Genomic DNA, 18,756 nt, shown 5'->3' with positions numbered 1-18,756 from the left:
TATGTATATAAATATTATATAAATTATATTATTTATGTATACACACATTTATATATAAATAAACATTTATATATAAATATATATATATATAAACATATTTATGTGTATATATGAATATCTATACACATGTATATAAAAATATTTGTACACACATTCATGTGTATATATAAATATTTATACACACACACACATATATATATACATATAAATGTGTATATATAAATATTTATACACATACATATATATACATATAAATATATACACATACATACATATATGCACATATATGCATACATATTTCTATGTGTATATATGAATATTTATACACATATGTGTATATAAAAATATTTATACACACATTCATGTGTATGTATAAATATTTATACACACACATATATATACATATAAATGTGTATATATAAATATTTATACACACATACATATTTATACACATACATACATATATACATACAAATATATATATATATATAAATATATACACATACAGTACATACATATATGCACATATAGTATATACATACATATTAATATATACACATACATATATGCACATATATATGCACATTATGTACACATATATACATACATACATATATGCACATATATACATACATACATATGGACATATATACATACATATGTATACATACATACTGTATATATATATACATATAAATATATACACATACATACATATATATGTACACATATATACATACATGTATATACATACATACATATATATGTACACATATATACATACATGTATACATACATACATATGAACACATCTATTTATACATACATATATGCACATATATTTATACACGCACATATATACATGTATATATACATACATATATATATGCACATATATACTTACATATACACATACATATATACATACACATATATATACATACAATATACACATATATATATATATATATACATACATACATACATGTATATTTATATATATATTTAGATATATGTATATGTGTTTAAAAAACCAAGGAGGAGGAAAAACCACCATACTTATGGTGTGAAAAACCGCAAACTGTACAGGTATACATTCTCTCGGAATGGCGTCTTTCGTCACAGTCCAAGCCAGACATCAAGTTCTTCTTTTTACAATGTGGTCTTCATTAGAGTGTGGGCTCTACGGTCCGCCGGGGTGTTCCTCCGACGCGTTGTGCACCAGGTCGAGGATGATGAGGCTCATGCTGCCGATCATGACCAGGAAGCCCAACAGCAGGAAGGCGGTTGCCTGGACGCAGGACGAAATATTTGCTTTTAGCCCCTGCTGTGGCGGCAGCTTCAAAACAACGAAGAAAAGACGTACCCCGATCTTCTGCACGGACTTCATGGACTCCTTCTTGACCAGTTTGATGTAGAACGCGAGGGCAAGATGAAGATCAGCATGGCGGCAGCAGATGCGCCTGCGCGGAAGAAGGTTTTGTTTAGGGATGCAAACGGCAAACTCGACTTTGTCACCATGGCGACACTCACCGATGAAGCCGAAGATGTCCCGAATGGTCGGGACGAAGATGACCAGGACGTTGGTGCTGGCCAGCAGGACCACCGTGATGATGGTGTGGCGGATCCAGCTGAAGGTGGAGGAGGTGCACAGGAGCTGGTTGACGGAGGTACGGATCTACGGGAGGAGGGACGCGTTAATGGCGGGTTCTGAATCCTACACGTTTACTTAAAGCGCCGACACTTACAGGGAAGAGAACCACGGGGACGGTGAGGGTGACGGCGGTGAGGACAGCCAGGCGGACGACCAGGAGGAGGACGTCGAACTTGTAGATCGTGGAGTAGGTGTGCAGCAGCTCGGGCTCCACGTGCACTGTGGAGTGGAAATATTCATGTTCACAAAAGGAAAACAACACAATAAAAGGCAAGAATAAGATAGTGATGTTTCCCACATGTTTACAGAATCTGCCACTAAATACTCAAAAAAAAAAATAAAAAAAAAAAAATATTTTATGTTGTATTATAAAAACACAATATACATTAATACTGGTTGCACTTTTGCTGTCATTTATACACAATATTGTACTACAAATCCCAGAATGCACTGCGCTTCGTAGCTTTTTTGAAGTGACAGCACTTTTGCCGTCATTTATTTAAAACACTATAATGTACTACAAATCCCAGCATGCACTGCGCTACATAGCTTCTTAGAACGCAGCTGCTCCCTGACGACCGTATGGTCCCTCGGGTCGCCCGTTTCAATCAAGTTTAAAAGGTACAAGTCAGCGTTACAATATTTACATTCACGCACGTTTGAAACGCCTTTTTCACCGATTTCGTGGTCAAAAAGCGCGGGTTAACTCGCCTAGGTAGACGCCGTTAGCTTAGCTCCTTACTACGGAAGGACTTTTAGGCACAACATGTAAATATTCATGATTAAAAAAATACCAACAGGAATAAGATAGTGATGTTTCGAACGTGTTTACAATTTCACATTCAAACGTCCTAAAATGTGCGGGAAGGAATCTGCCACTAAATACACTCCAAAAGGTAACTACAACTCCCAGAATGCACTGCGCTGCATAGTTTTTTAGAACGAGGCTGCTCCCTGGCGACCGTATGCTCCCTCATTTCAATCAAGTTGAAAAGGTAATTTCTCGACACGAGTCAGCGTTACAATATTTACATTCACGCACGTTTCTAACGCCTTTTCACCGATTTCGTGGTCAAAAAACGCCGGTTAACTCGCCTAGCTAGATGTCGTTAGCTCAGCTCCTTACTATGGAAGTCCTTTCAGGCACAACATGATTGTATTGTAAATATAAATGTTAAAAACCACATTAAAAGAAAATAATAAGATAGTGATGTTTCGAACGTGTTTACAGTTTCACACTCACATGTCCCCAATAAGAGTGTAAATATTTTGCCGCTAAATACACAGCAAATATTGTGCTACAAATATTGTACTACAAATCCCAGAATGCATTGCGCGCCGTAGCTTTTTAGAAGGCGACTGCTCCCTGGGCCTTACGACAGTATGGTCCCTCGTTGTCGACGTCGCCCGTTTCAATTAAGTTGAAAAGGTAATTTCACGACACGAGTCAGCGTTGCAATATTTACATTCACGCACGTTTAAAACTCATTTTTCACCGATTTCATGGTCAAAAAAGGCGGGTTAACTCGCCTAGCTAGACGTCGTTAGCTTAGCTCCTTACTACGGAAGGCCTTTTAGGCACAACATGATTGTATTGTAAATATTAATGTTAAAAACAACACAATAAAAGACAAGAATAAGATAGTGATGTTTCGAACGTGTTTAGTTTCACATTCAAACGTCCTAAAATGAGCGGGAAGAATATGCCACTAAATACACTCCAAAATGTTTACTATAAATCCCAGAATGCACTGCGGTGCATAGTTTTTTTAGAACGAGACTGCTCCCTGGCGACCGTATCCTCCCTCATTTCAATAAAGTTTAAAAGGTAATTTCTTGACACGTCAGCGTTACAATATTTACATTCACGCACGTTTGAAACGCTTTTTCATCGATTTTGTGGTAAAAGTAAGACGGGTTAACTCGCCTAGCTAGGCGTCGTCAGCTTAGCTCCTTACTATGGAAGTCCTTTTCTTTTAGGCACAACATTATTGTATTGTAAATATACATGTTAAAAAAACAACACAATAAAAGACAAGAATAAGATAGTTATGTTTTGAACGTGTTTAGTTTCACATTCAAACGTCCTCAAATGAGCGAGAAGAATCTGGCACTAAAATTACTCTCCAAAAATGTTACTACAAATCCCAGAATGCACTGCGCTGCATAGCTTTTTAGAACGAGGCTGCTCCCTGGCGGCGTATCATCCCTCATTTCAATCAAGTTTAAAAGGTAATTTCTCGACACGAGTCAGCGTTACAATATTTACATTCACGCACGTTTCTGCCTTTTCACCGATTTCGTGTCAAAAAAGGCGGGTTAACTCGCCCAGCTAGACGTCGTTAGCTTAGCTCCTTGCTACGGAAGGCCTTTAGGCACAACATGATTGTATTGTAAATATTCATGTTAAAAACAACACAATAAAAGACAAGAATAAGATAGTGATGTTATCGAACGTGTTTACAGTTTCACATTCAAAGTTCCTTAAATGAGCGGGAAGAATCAGCCACTAAATGCACTCCATAATTGTTACTACAAATCCCAGAATGCACTGCGCTGGATAGCTTTTTAGAACGAGGCTGCTCCCTGGCGACCATATCCTCCCTCATTTCAATCAAGTTTAAAAGGTAATTTCACGACACGAGTCAGCGATACAGTATTTACATTCACGCACGTTTAAAACTCATTTTTCACCGATTTCGTGGTTAAAAAAAAAAACGCGGGTTAACTTGCCCTAGCTAGAAGTCGTCAGCTTAGCTCCTTTTAGGCACACAGGAGTTATAAGTCGGTGCAAAATGTTTCCTTATTACCCGCTTCATTAGAAAAAGATATATCGTGTAACTGAAGGTTAGTAAGTAGAGGAAGGCTCAGCATAAATGATAGACTGCAACAAAAGCATTGAAAGGAACTTTTCCGTTTTAAAAATCGTCACGTGGCATCTCGTCATAGCACTTCCTGTCAACTCACACACTTCCGGCTTCACAATAATGGCACAACATCGCTTCTTTCCTTATATTTGTGTGTTACAATTTATTGTTAATGTATTCAACACATGAATGTCATGTTTTTTATTGTTACATTTACTGTATGTATTATACTGTTACTGAAATACATTTTTGGAAAAAAAAAAATAGCACGATACGTCACCTCCGGTCCAACTGCTCAAACAAAATAAAAAAAATATCTTACAAAAGTTTTGCATTTCATTATAAATTAACAATATTAAAGAAGTATAGTTTATTTTTTGGGATTAGAAAAGTACTGTATGCAATGTTCAAATCCAATACAATTGTTTTTCCTGGTCTGATGGTAGTATAAACACAAAAGCTTAAATATACTAAAGTTGTCAAATAATATCCATAAAAAAAGAGGCCAGTGGCCAACTGTAGACACTACATTTGCAAGTGCATAAAGAAGTCTCACAACTGGGAATGGGTTCTCATCGTTGACTTCAAAGAAGCCTTCAAAAGGCACATAAATCCCACAGGAAGGAGGCAATCTGCAGGTATTGGAGACACTCACCGTTGAAGGTCAGATAGCCGAAGAGAGCAGCCAGGAGGTACATGATAAACATGGCCAGAAAGGACACGTTGGCGACCCCTTGCATCTTCCTGCGAGAACGGCTGTGCGGGGGAGGCAATGGAGATGTTTAAATAAAATGTCTGTGAAGGTCAGATAAGGGAGCGCAGCTGTGCTGTTGGAACTCAATAGTGAAAGCAACTCACTCTTTGAGTTCCTCGTACATGGGGAGGATGGCAGGGTGGCACACGAAGGCGAAGGTCAGGATGGGAACGGCGTAAACCGTCTAAAAGGAAGAAGCAGAAGACTGACGATTAGGGCTGTGAATCTTTGGGAACCACATGATTCCATTGTTGGAGGCAACGATTCGATTCAGAACTGATTCTCGATTCAAACTGACTTTTGATTCATAATCAATACTTCTTTAATAACATTGAATGCCAGTTCTATGATTGACTACATTTCTCCATAAAATAGACAAACAGCTCTGATAAATGTTTATATTACCTAACAATAAACTGATTTTGTTAATAATAAAAAACATATATACAGTATATACACACACACACCATATATATATATATATATATATGAGTGTGTGTGTGTATGATATGTATGTGTATATGAATATGTGCTTGTGCGTATATGTATATATGGGTGTGTATATATATATGTATGTATGTGTGTATATACGTGTGTGCGTATATGTATGTATATATGTATGTTTGTGTGTGTGTATATATGTATGTATATGTGTGTGTATATATGTATGTAAAAATGTGTGTATATATGTGAATGTATGTATGTGTATAAACAATTTGTTTTTTAAATAGATTTTTGATTTGTTTTAATCGATTAAGAATCGTTACAAATAAAAATGGCAATTCGATCGATAATCAATTTTTTTGACATTCCTAATAAATTTGTGTTTTTTTATTTTCCTCGCCCAGATGTGGTTGCACGTCGCTGATCTTTACCTGAGAGTTGAAGACAAAGTATTTGGGCGTGCAGACGTCGTTGTAGTCCTTGGCGGTGGCGTTGTTGGGGGACAAAGTGGCGTTGAGGAGTTTACTGAACGTCTCATTCCCAGCGTGGACGTCTTCAGGAAGAGGACACGGGATCTGGAACTTCTTGATGATCACCTGTGGGACCAAAGCATTGCTTTGTGACCACGCTGGAAAGAAATTCAGCAGGTACTGCACAGTTTGCAGTTTAAGACGCTTGTTTGTGGAAATTCCCAGAATCGTCATCTGGGAATAAAATCCCACTGCAATCCAAATGTTTTATGATGCTCCCTTCTAGCATCTCCTGCAAACATGTCCAAGTGTGTAGATAGATAGATAGTACTTTATTGATTCCTTCAGGAGAGTTTCCACAGGAAAATTAAAACTCCAGCAGCAGTGTACAGAATTGAGATCGAATTTAAAAAGTAAATAATGGGGGTATAAATTTGAAACAAAATAGAAAAATATTACAATAAGAATAAAAAGAAAAAGCAACAATATGTGTATGTTGCAAACTCACCACGATCAGGAAGAACACCATGCAGAGGAGGGACAGACCGCTTGTGTAACCAAGGTAACCTGATGAGGGGAACATAAATCATTCATCTAATCCTGTCTGTAGAAGGTTCCTTTTCTTCTGACTGGTCGACATTTAAACACAATGCTTACCCAAATTCCTGAGGAGCGAGAGTGGCAGAATAATGACTAATGAGACAAGCAGGACCAGGTAATCGCCGTTGGTGTACCATTCCCTGCAAAACATAACACAACATGCCTTTTATAGAACGTAACTGACATCTTGACACTGTCACAGAGCTGGGCAATACGGCTGAAAACTGTACCACCGTATAAGTGGTTTAAATCGGCCCATATCGAGGATTAGTGATATTTTTGTGACCTATGCAGCAGGAGCAAATAAGTTTTATTTCAAATGTAACTTCCTCTGATTATAATCCACTCAGCTCTCAAGGCAGAAAGGAAATGTCAACACAAGCATGGAAACACTCAATGTCAACAAAATATATCTATTTGTTTATCTATCTATTCATCAATTTTTTGTTGATCTATTTATATTCATTCATTCATTTATCTATTTATTGATCCATTTAAATTTATTTTTAATTAATCTATTTTTGTATATCTATTTTATTTATTTTTTGTTGATCTATTTCTTGGTTTATCTATCTATATATCTAGTTCTTTATTTTTGTTTATATATTTATCTATTTCTCTTTCTTTATTTCTATATTTATTTATTTAACTTTTTAAAATATATTTACCCATACAAGCCACTGTATGGTATAATAAATACATATTTATGTATTTGTTTATCCATCTATTTATAAATTTTTTTGGGCATCAATTTATTTCTTTGTTCATGTATTTATTTAGCTATTTATTGATCCATTTTTAAAATGTGTTTTTTAATTCATTTATTTTTGTACATTTATTTTCTTATTGATTTATTTATTGGTTTATTTATATACCTAGTTCTTTATTATTTTGTTTATATATTTATGTATTTATCTATTTCTATCTTTCTATATTTATTTATTTTTAAAAATGTATTCACCCATACAAGCCACTGTATGAGTTAATGTTCTGATGGTCAAAATTGGTGAATAAAATAAGCTGAGACAACTTGAAAAAATTATTCAAATCTGAGGTAACTTTATGAAGACAATTTTATGTAATTTAATAAAAACAGGCAGCCTGTTGACTATATTTCAGCATTGCGGTCACCAAGATGGAGCCTCGTTTTTTCTTCAAGCGTGAATGAAAAACACTAATACTGGCACCTTTTGAAATGTACCAACTTATTAATATATATATTCATTATTATGGCTTTTGAAATATTCAACTTCACTTATTAAAAAGGCACATTTAAACTTCCTCTGCCTTCAGAATAATTGCGTGTCATGCTCTAATTCTAGCAGTCCAAGTCTGGTTTTCTGTGACGTTTAAATGTTTTTGGATTTGTCTCTCAGTCAGCATAATGGTGGCTCATTTGTTTTTAATGTCAGCTCGTTCCTTTTGATGTGTGCAGCTTCACATGCCACACGCTCGTCAGCACCAAGGGAGAAAAAAACAGCCCGAAACCGCAAGAAGGCGTCGCTCGCAGAAAAATGCCAAAGACAGAAGTTGCGGTGAGAAGAAGCGGCGGTCGAGCTTTGAGCGGCGGTCGAGCTTTGAGCGTGATGTGAGGCAAGGTCGCAGTGAGTGAGCTGATACCACACACACACACACACACACACACACGGTCTATCTCGATGCGGCACCAGCTGCAGACGACAAGGGCCTTTTGAAGGACCCCTTGGACTAATATCCATCCATCCATTTTCTACCGCTTGTCCCTTTTGGGTCGTGGGGGGTGCTAGAGCTTATCTCAGCTGCATTCGGGCGGAAGGCGGGGGCACCCTGGACAAGTCGCCACCTCATCACAGGACCAACACACACACATATATATATATATATATATATATATATATATATATATATATATAATATATATATATATATATATATATATATATATATATTATATATATATATATATATATATATATAACAAGCGGTAGAAAATGTATGGATGGATGTGTGTAGTTTACTACCATATGCATATTTGTGTGTAGTTTACTACTGTATGCGTGTTTGCGTGTAGTTGACTATTGTATGTGTGTAGTTTACTACTGTATGTGTGTAGTTGACTACTGTATGCATGTTTGCGTGTAGTTTGACTATTGTATTGTGTGTAGTTTACTACTGTATGCATGTTTGCGTGTAGATGACTACTGTATGCGTGTAGGTGACTACTGTATGCATGTTTGCGTGTAGTTGACTACTGTATGCGTGTAGTTGACTACTGTATGCGTGTAGTTGACTACTGTATGCATGTTTACGTGTAGTTGACTACTGTATGTGTGTAGTTGACTACTGTATGCAATTTTGTGTGTAGTTGACTACTGTATGCATGTAGTTGACTACTGTATGCATGTTTGCATGTAGTTGTTGACTACTGTATGCATGTAGTTGACTACTGTATGCATGTTTGTGTGTAGTTGACTACTGTATGTGTGTAGTTGACTACTGTATGCATGTTTGCATGTAGTTGACTACTGTATGCGTGTAGTTGAGTACTGTATGCATGTAGTTGACTGCATGTTTGCATGTAGTTGACTACTGTATGCGTGTAGTTGAGTACTGTATGCGTGTAGTTGACTGCATGTTTGCATGTAGTTGACTACTGTATGCATGTTTGCGTGTAGTTGACTATTGTATGCGTGTAGATGTCTACTGTATGCGTGTAGTTGACTGCATGTTTGCATGTAGTTGACTACTGTATGCATGTGGTTGACTACTGTATGCGTGTAGGTGACTACTGTATGCGTGTAGTTGACTGCATGTTTGCATGTAGTTGACTACTGTATGCATGTGGTTGACTACTGTATGCGTGTAGGTGACTACTGTATGCGTGTAGTTGACTACTGTATGCGTGTAGTTGACTACTGTATGCATGTTTGTGTGTAGTTGACTGACTACTGTATGCATGTTTGTGTGTAGTTGACTACTGTATGCGTGTAGTTGACTACTGTATGCATGTTTGCGTGTAGTTGACTACTGTATGCGTGTAGTTGACTGCATGTTTGCATGTAGTTTACTACTGTATGCATGTAGTTGACTACTGTATGCGTGTAGTTGACTACTGTTTGCATGTAGTTGACTACTGTATGCGTGTAGTTGACTGCATGTTTGCATGTAGTTGACTACTGTATGCGTGTAGTTGACTACTGTATGCGTGTAGTTGACTGCATGTTTGCATGTAGTTGACTACTGTATGCATGTAGTTGGCTACTGTATGCATGTTTGCGTGTAGTTGACTATTGTATGCGTGTAGATGACTACTGTATGCGTGTAGTTGACTGCATGTTTGCGTGTAGTTGACTACTGTATGCATGTGGTTGACTACTGTATGCGTGTAGGTGACTACTGTATGCGTGTGGTTGACTACTGTATGCATGTAGTTGACTACTGTATGCATGTTTGCATGTAGTTGACTACTGTATGCATGTTTGCATGTAGTTGACTACTGTATGCATGTTTGTGTGTAGTTGACTACTGTATGCGTGTAGTTGACTACTGTATGCATGTTTGCGTGTAGTTGACTACTGTATGTGTGTAGTTTACTACTGTATGCATGTTTGCATGTAGTTGACTACTGTATGCATGTTTGCGTGTAGTTGACTACTGTATGCGTGTAGGTGACTACTGTATGCGTGTGGTTGACTACTGTATGCATGTAGTTGACTACTGTATGCATGTTTGCATGTAGTTGACTACTGTATGCATGTTTGCATGTAGTTGACTACTGTATGCATGTTTGTGTGTAGTTGACTACTGTATGCGTGTAGTTGACTACTGTATGCATGTTTGCGTGTAGTTGACTACTGTATGTGTGTAGTTTACTACTGTATGCATGTTTGCATGTAGTTGACTACTGTATGCATGTTTGCGTGTAGTTGACTACTGTATGCGTGTAGATGACTACTGTATGCGTGTAGTTGACTGCATGTTTGCATGTAGTTGACTACTGTATGCATGTGGTTGACTACTGTATGCGTGTAGTTGACTACTGTATGCATGTTTGCGTGTAGTTGACTACTGTATGTGTGTAGTTTACTACTCTATGCATGTTTGCATGTAGTTGACTACTGTATGCATGTTTGCGTGTAGTTGACTACTGTATGCGTGTAGATGACTACTGTATGCGTGTAGTTGACTGCATGTTTGCATGTAGTTGACTACTGTATGCATGTAGTTGACTACTGTATGCATGTTTGCGTGTAGTTGACTATTGTATGCGTGTAGATGACTACTGTATGCGTGTAGTTGACTGCATGTTTGCATGTAGTTGACTACTGTATGCATGTGGTTGACTACTGTATGCGTGTAGGTGACTACTGTATGTGTGTGGTTGACTACTGTATGCATGTAGTTGACTACTGTATGCATGTTTGTGTGTAGTTGACTACTGTATGCGTGTAGTTGACTACTGTATGCATGTTTGCGTGTAGTTGACTACTGTATGTGTGTAGTTTACTACTGTATGCATGTTTGCATGTAGTTGACTACTGTATGCATGTTTGCATGTAGTTGACTACTGTATGCATGTTTGCGTGTAGTTGACTACTGTATGCGTGTAGTTGACTACTGTATGCATGTTTGCGTGTAGTTGACTACTGTATGCGTGTAGTTGACTGCATGTTTGCATGTAGTTTACTACTGTATGCGTGTAGTTGACTACTGTATGCGTGTAGTTGACTACTGTATGCGTGTAGTTGACTACTGTTTGCGTGTAGTTGACTACTGTATGCGTGTAGTTGACTGCATGTTTGCGTGTAGTTGACTACTGTATTCGTGTAGTGGACTACTGTATGCGTGTAGTTGACTACTGTATGCATGTAGTTGACTGCATGTTTGCATGTAGTTGACTACTGTATGCGTGTAGTTGACTGCATGTTTGCATGTAGTGGACTACTGTATGCGTGTAGTGGACTACTGTATGCGTGTAGTTGACTACTGTATGCATGTAGTTGACTGCATGTTTGCGTGTAGTTGACTACTGTATGCGTGTAGTGGACTACTGTATGCGTGTAGTTGACTACTGTATGCGTGTAGTGGACTACTGTATGCGTGTAGTTGACTACTGTATGCATATTTGCGTGTAGTTGACTACTGTATGCATATTTGCATGTAATTGACTACTGTATGCGTGTAGTTGACTACAGGAGACGGGGGGATGATTTGAAAAAAACAGGTGCCAGTTACTCACCCATTAGTTTCCACAAAAGCCTGGATGACAATGGGCAGCTCGTACTTGACGATGTAGAGGTAGCTTGACATGGCTGAAAGAGGGCAAAAAATAAAGTGAGCAGGTTTTATCCCCAAGAGTGAGGCTTCCACAACTCATGAAATATTTGCTAAGGGGCCCAGTTGCTCCAGGGTATGAAATAAAAAGAGTGACTCAAGTCATGTTTTCATTGCGTACACAGAGTGATGGTGTGTTTATTCCAGCACTCACCTCCGATGTTCTGCATGGTGATGGAGCAGGACGCCGCCAGTTTTCCAGGCAGCCCGAAGGCTTTGTAACCCAGCTGCTCGTACACCAGCGCGCCTTTTCCAAAAAATAATTAAACATATTAAAATCTAGCAATATTTGGTCGCATCGTTAAAAAACAACAACAACAAAAAGACCGACTCACCTCCTTCGTTGGCCGTCTTTAGTAGCAAATGCACAGAATATAAAGAGAAGATGGCGACGGATACAAGGAGGATCCTGGAAACAAAATGTAATCACTGTTATTTTACAGAAATAAAGGATTCGGGTCAGTCAGTCAGTCGTGTTTGAAGAAAGTATGGCCAACTCGGTTTCAGGCGGCCTAAATGATTGTTCAAAAAGCCCTCATGTGACTGCAGGGCGCCATGTTTGCGTCCAACTTTGAGCTGGGGCTATACGTGCACTGCACTTCTTCATTCCGCATCGCTTTTAATTGAAGAGGTTTTTTGTTGCGTAAACAGGCCCATCCATACACACTTGACATACTGTTTTTTGTTATTAATATGTTTTATTGATTTTCATGACTACAAACATAATCATATCAACAGTCAGTTAAGTAACACAGCAAAAATCAAATACAGAAATATATAAATATTAAATATATATATGGATATAGAGTACAGACCAAACGTTTAGACACACCTTCTCATTCAATGCTATTTACATTGTAGATTGTCACATTAAAACTATGAATGAACACATGTGGAGTTATGTACTTAACAAAAAAAGGTGAAATAACTGATAACATGTTTTACATTCTAGTTTCTTCACAATAGCCACCCTTTGCTCTGATTGCTTTTTCGCACACTCTTGGCATTCTCTCCATGAGCTTCAAGAGGTTGTCACCTGAAATGGTTTTCACTTTTCACTTCACAGGTGGCTATTTTGAAGAAACTAGAATATAAAACATGTTTTCAGTTATTTATATCAGCTAATGAGGATTGATTTCGGTCGTTGTGTGTATCTTATCTTGCCGTCAGCAGAGTGTTATAGAGCCTGCTGCTCACTAAACACTACATGAATGCATACATTGGAGTGCATCAAACACGGCCGCAAAATTATATTGTGACAACTCAAAGCATGTTTTATTGTAGATTCATGAGCTGGAGTATGTTTCACACTTTAGACGTGTTTTTATGTTGAATTTTACGTCAGAGCGATCGCAATGCATGCACACTGGCTCGGTAGCAAACATGGCGCCTGTTGTTTAGTTGGCCATACTCTCTCTCTTTATACTGGACTCCGAGGTCAGTCATGTGCCATCCAGTGGAAGAGGATGGCATTGTTCTACCATATATCATAGATAGACAATTTGTGGTGAATGAACCCATATTTGAAGCAGAGCTCATCGGGTGTTGTTGATTCATGGTGTATTTCCTCACATGCATGTGAGTCTCATGTGCTTTTTTCCTCCTGAGTGGTAGAGTGGCATTGTTCTACCATAGATCATAGATAGACAATTTGTGGTGAATGAACTCGTATTTGAAGCAGAGCTCATCGGGTGTTGTTGATTCATGGGGTATTTCCTCACATGCATGTGAGTCTCATGTGCTTTTTTCCTCCTGAGTGGTAGAGCTTGAGTCACACTGGTGGAAAGGTCTTGCGGTGTATTAATAGTGTATGAGAAAGAAGCTGTAGCCATTGCTGCCACTGTCAATCAGAACTTGTGTACTGTACGCCAGCTGCTGACTCCACAGCCATTCACGCCACTCCTTGGTGACACCGGGCACCGGAGGTGGTGACGCACGGCCCACGTCTACCTCAAGCGTCCCATTGAGCCCTATCTTCCCACCCTTTTATCTAGGGCAAACACGAAAGCGCAGCTGCTGAAATTATTTTGGCAAGGTGGTACTCACACAAAGAGGGCGATGCCAGTGTTGGCCATGGCGTAGGACAGGCCCAAGATGCCACTCCCCATGATGGCGTTGCCCAGGTTGAAGACCGACATGCCAAAGGAGGTGTTGCCCTGGTGCTGTGAAGGGACAACTCTCACAATTACTCATGTTTTTCTTCAAGTAAACCCGGGGTGTCTAAACTTTTTCATTTTGATATTTTTCTTCTCCAAAATCAATACAATATATAGATTTTTTTTTAACCTTTAGGGACCAAACTTTAATTTTTCTATTCAATGCTTTTTATCTATAGGTCTACTTCGGGTCTATCTGTGGTTATAAAGTTGTTGTTTTTTATGCCCTTTTTGTCAAAACCCTGATTTTTATGGCAAAAAAACATTATGCCACATCTTCCCCAAAACATTTTTAAAGTGCAATATTTGATCTCAAGTAATTACTCAATAATTTATAAATTTCTTTTAAAAATTTTTATTATTTGAACAATGACAGTTTTGTTTAAAAAAAAAACGAACCTTCTTGGGCATCCAAAAGGGCCCCACTCATAAAAGGGTTAAAACTAAGTCATACATTTAATTTTTAACTTTCAACACAAATCTCTAAATCCATTTCAGATTTGTGAGTTTTTTTGTTGTTGTTTTCCCTGTTTTGTGCCCTTTATTATTTTTTGTTTTTTATATGACAAAAACACAAAATATGCAATTTTTTCCCCAAAACATGTTTTAAAATGGAATGTTTGATGTGAAGTAATTAGTCAATAATTTATAAAAACGTTTAAAAAACAACACTGTTGGGGATCCAAAAGGGCCCCACTCATACAGGTGCTAACATAAGTCATACATTTTTTTTTCTTACTTTCAAAGTCCATTAACTTCAGGTTTATCCATCGATTTTAAGTTTTTTTGTTTGTTTGTTTGTTTTAATGTCTTTTTGTCAAAGAAAACCTTGATTTATTTGTATGGCAAAAACACAAATGATGCAATATTTTACCCCAAACATGCGGAATATTTGATGTAAAGTAGTTGGAGTCTTAAATGGGCCAATATTGATTAGCGCTGATTTTAATTCATTATTGTTTAAAAACAAAAATCCCACTAAAATTCTTAGTGATCAAACACTTATAAAAGTGTTAAAAATAAGTCTTCTTCTTTTTCCTTATTTTCAATGCTTAAGTCTGTAAATCATTCTCAGATCTATCCGTTAATTATACGTTTTTTTTTCATGTTTTCTTGTTTGTTTTATGCTGTTTTTGTCAAAGAAAACCTTAATTTATTTTTATGGCAAACACGCAAATTATGCAATATTTTTTCTAAACATATTTCAAAGGAATATTTGATGTAAAGTTTGTGGGGCCTTAAGTAGTTCAATAATTAATAACATTGATTTTAATTCATACATTTTTTTGAGCAATGACAGTTTTGGAAAAAGAAAAAGTTTCAGTTAAATTCTTAGGGTTCCAAAAGAGTCCCACTCATTAAAGTGTTAAAAATAAATAAAATCATTATTTTCTTACTTTTAATGCTTAAGTCTGTAGATCAATTTTAGATCTACCCGTTGATTATAATTTTTAAAATGAATTTTTCATGTTTTTTTTATGGTTTTATGCCATTTTTGTCAAAGAAATCCTTGATTTATTCATATGCCAAACACACAAATGATGCAATATTTTCCCCAAAAATATTTAAAAACTTACATATTCTGTGTCATACTTCTTCTTGCCAAGGTTTTGCTCCGGGAGGAAGTTTTCACTCTCCGCCTCGATGTCTGCAAATTGACTTTTTTTCCAAAGACAAGTTTGACTTTAATAGCTTAATACCGACACTCAAAACGCATGCAGTCGTTACGCCCGGAACACTTTCTCACCTATTCAGCGGGACTTTGCTGGGACACTCGGAGTAATTGTACTCATTGCTGTTGGTGCTGCTGTTGTCGTCTTCACGGGACAAACGGCTCATTTCGGTTTGCTTCATACTGGAAGGGAAAAAAAAGCTTTTGTTAAGACTCTATTGCCTACAAACAATGTGCCCTATAATCACATGTTGTTTCGCTTGGTGACAGATGCTACATAATTAACCTCATTATTATTTCATTTTAAAATGTCGATAAAAACTGCTTTGAAGAAAAAAAATAAAACACTTTAAAGAATATATACATACTGACACACTATAACAATATATATTTAGGGCATGTGACCCAACAGGGAAAAATGTTTAAAAAGCCTTTATTTATTTATAAGCGTGCACGCCCACGTCCCCCTTTCGAATAATCAATATTAGAGTGCGCGCGCCCTGCCGGATCATGTGACTTCTCGGAGGAGGGAGGGGGAGGGGGTCTTGACGCACCGGCAGTGGAAAAATACCAGACCGGCATCTGAGTGCACCCGCCATCACCTCAGCCCCGTCAACAGAACGCTCAATGACAAAAAAGCCGCAGTGTGGATTTTGCGCCACATTGGCATCGGAAAGCATGTAAGGGCGTGCCGGAATCTTTTTTTTTTTTCTTTTCTTTTTTTTTTGAAGACATTACATTACCATAAGAATGTTGTCTTTCCAAAAACCCAACATTTTCATGTCCTGAGTCGATGAAAGTCCAAACAAGCCCAAGTAGCCCCGTAAAGTCTGAACCCAGACGGCTTTAATGACATCAGGCCTAATGAGCGGCATCAATGGAAACAATGGCACGTGTTGTCCCTTTATGGGCACGGCTCCCTTTTTTCCGCTCGTACCATGATGCAACGTCCCACTCTCATTAGCCCCCAAGCTCTTGACTTTTCTCTTCAAATCACGCCACGTCCAATGATTTATTCACGTGTGCCAAGGATGACCCGGGAAGACATGACGCGCTCAAATGGAACATTTTCCCTCCAAATAGGGAAGGGTTTAATGATAAAAGACAACCACAAACAAACAATGCACTCCACCTCCTATATCCACTTTTTTCTGCCTGTCAAGAACATGACATGTCGGCCTTCTTACCTTTTATGAAGACGTCTCCTTTAAAATCCCTTCTGGATCCAAAAAAAAAAGGCAAGATTCCAAAAAAAAACCAGACTCCAAAAGCTGACTGATCCTTAGAAAAAAGAACTGCGGATTAGCATAGAGGCTCTCAAACAAGACAGTAAAAAGATGATATTTGAATACACCAACTGGTGCGTAGAAATGATTTATTTATTTATTTCCCCTTGTAATATTGGACAAAAATGCTCCAAAATGCGGCGTAAGGACAAGAGTGTTCTGCTGAAGGAGGGATGTGGACTCACCCTTATAATGCATTGCATCAGCCAGGAGACGGGGAGGGTTCAGCGAGGGGGTGGGGTGTGACTGGGCGTGGCCTAGACGGGGGAGGAGGAGACATTTTACGCACGGCTGTGACGTACTTTTTGTGTACAAACAGAACATTATGTGAGGGGCGCACAGCAAAGGAATGCTGGTGTGGACTTTAGAGTGGACCTGGTGTTGGACCCCACACAAAAATGGAAAATATTCACGGCCCTTTTATGAAAACACTCAGTTATTAAACCAGGGGTGGCCACACTTTTTCTACTTTTCAATTGACCAAGTGGAGGGGATCTACCTCATTCATATATATAATTATATTTATTTATTTATGAAAGAGACGTTTTTGTTATCAAGGTAAAGGTGTTAAATGATAATACAAGCATGTTTAACACACCTTTCTTTCATGAAGACAAGAATATAAGTTGGTGTATTACCTGATTCTGATGACTTGTATTGGTTGGAATCAGACAGTAGTGATGATAACGTCCACATTTTTAAATGGAGGAGAGAAAAAAGTCCTCCTTTCTGTCGAATACCACATGAAAGTGGTTGCTTTTTGCCATCTTATTTGTCCAGCTTCCATTCTCCTTTTTATACGCTTTACAAGAAATACAGTACAGGCCAAAAGTTTGGACACACCTTCTCCTCATTCAATGGGTTTTCTTTATTTTCATGACTATTTACATTGTAGATTGTCACATCAAAACTATGAATGAACACATGTGGAGTTATGTACTTAACAAAAAAAGGTGAAATAACTCAAAACATGTTTTGTATTCTAGTTTCTTCAAAATAGCCACCCTTTGCTCTGATTACTGCTTTGCACACTCTTGGCATTCTCTCCGTGACCTGTGAAGTGAAAACCATTTCAGGTGACTACCTCTTGAAGCTCATCGAGAGAATGCCAAGAGTGTGCAAAGCAGTAATCAGAGCAAAGGGTGGCTATTTTGAAGAAACTAGAATATAAAGCATGTTTTCAGTCATTTCACCTTTTTCTGTTAAGTACATAACTCCAGATGTGTTCATTCATAGTTTTGTTGCCTTCAGTGACAATCTACAATGTAAATAGTCATGAAAATAAAGCATTGAATGAGAAGGTGTGTCCAAACTTTTGGCCTGTATTGTACATTCATGGCAAACTCCGTAGCTTGTGTGCGCCAGCGTTCTGACTCTTATTTTTGTTAGCGCAGGCAGGGTGAAGCAACGCTTTTATTGTGAAGACAGGAACTGTGCAGTCGGTCTTTAGAGTTTTGACGGTACGGCGCGAGAGTCTGTTGAAATAAAAAGTGTTTCTCGCCTTCCTGTCGGTCGTTTTTTCTTAATAATGATCTGGCAG

The 18,756-nt window shown here is 37.9% G+C and overlaps 2 protein-coding genes across 2 annotated transcripts in view; one reads left to right on the top strand and one right to left on the bottom strand.

Annotated features, from left to right (window-relative positions):
- Positions 1–948: 948 nt before the first annotated feature.
- LOC133662367 (sodium-coupled neutral amino acid symporter 2-like) lies at positions 949–17,398 on the bottom strand. The gene is given in 17 exon segments (XM_062066299.1): positions 949–1,291; positions 1,367–1,425; positions 1,428–1,463; positions 1,534–1,678; positions 1,749–1,873; positions 5,177–5,277; positions 5,380–5,459; positions 6,151–6,315; positions 6,698–6,756; positions 6,847–6,929; positions 12,008–12,080; positions 12,257–12,349; positions 12,438–12,511; positions 14,149–14,264; positions 15,836–15,917; positions 16,006–16,113; positions 17,118–17,398. Coding segments are annotated over 16 exon segments (1,506 nt in total). The 5' UTR covers position 16,113; positions 17,118–17,398; the 3' UTR covers positions 949–1,183.
- LOC133662368 (uncharacterized) overlaps positions 2,173–18,756 on the top strand; it is a 123,048-nt gene continuing 106,464 nt past the window's right edge. Inside the window, exons 1-3 of the mRNA XM_062066300.1 lie at positions 2,173–2,275; positions 6,124–6,366; positions 8,225–8,393. The gene's annotated coding sequence lies outside the window, so the exon portion shown is untranslated. The remainder of the gene's footprint in view (positions 2,276–6,123; positions 6,367–8,224; positions 8,394–18,756) is intronic.

The sequence above is a fragment of the Entelurus aequoreus genome, linkage group LG12, assembly GCF_033978785.1.
Source record: "Entelurus aequoreus isolate RoL-2023_Sb linkage group LG12, RoL_Eaeq_v1.1, whole genome shotgun sequence".
NCBI classification, from domain to species: domain Eukaryota; kingdom Metazoa; phylum Chordata; class Actinopteri; order Syngnathiformes; family Syngnathidae; genus Entelurus; species Entelurus aequoreus.
The sequence above is the reverse complement of the archived record's forward strand: the minus strand, read 5'-3'. Positions and strand labels throughout refer to the sequence as shown.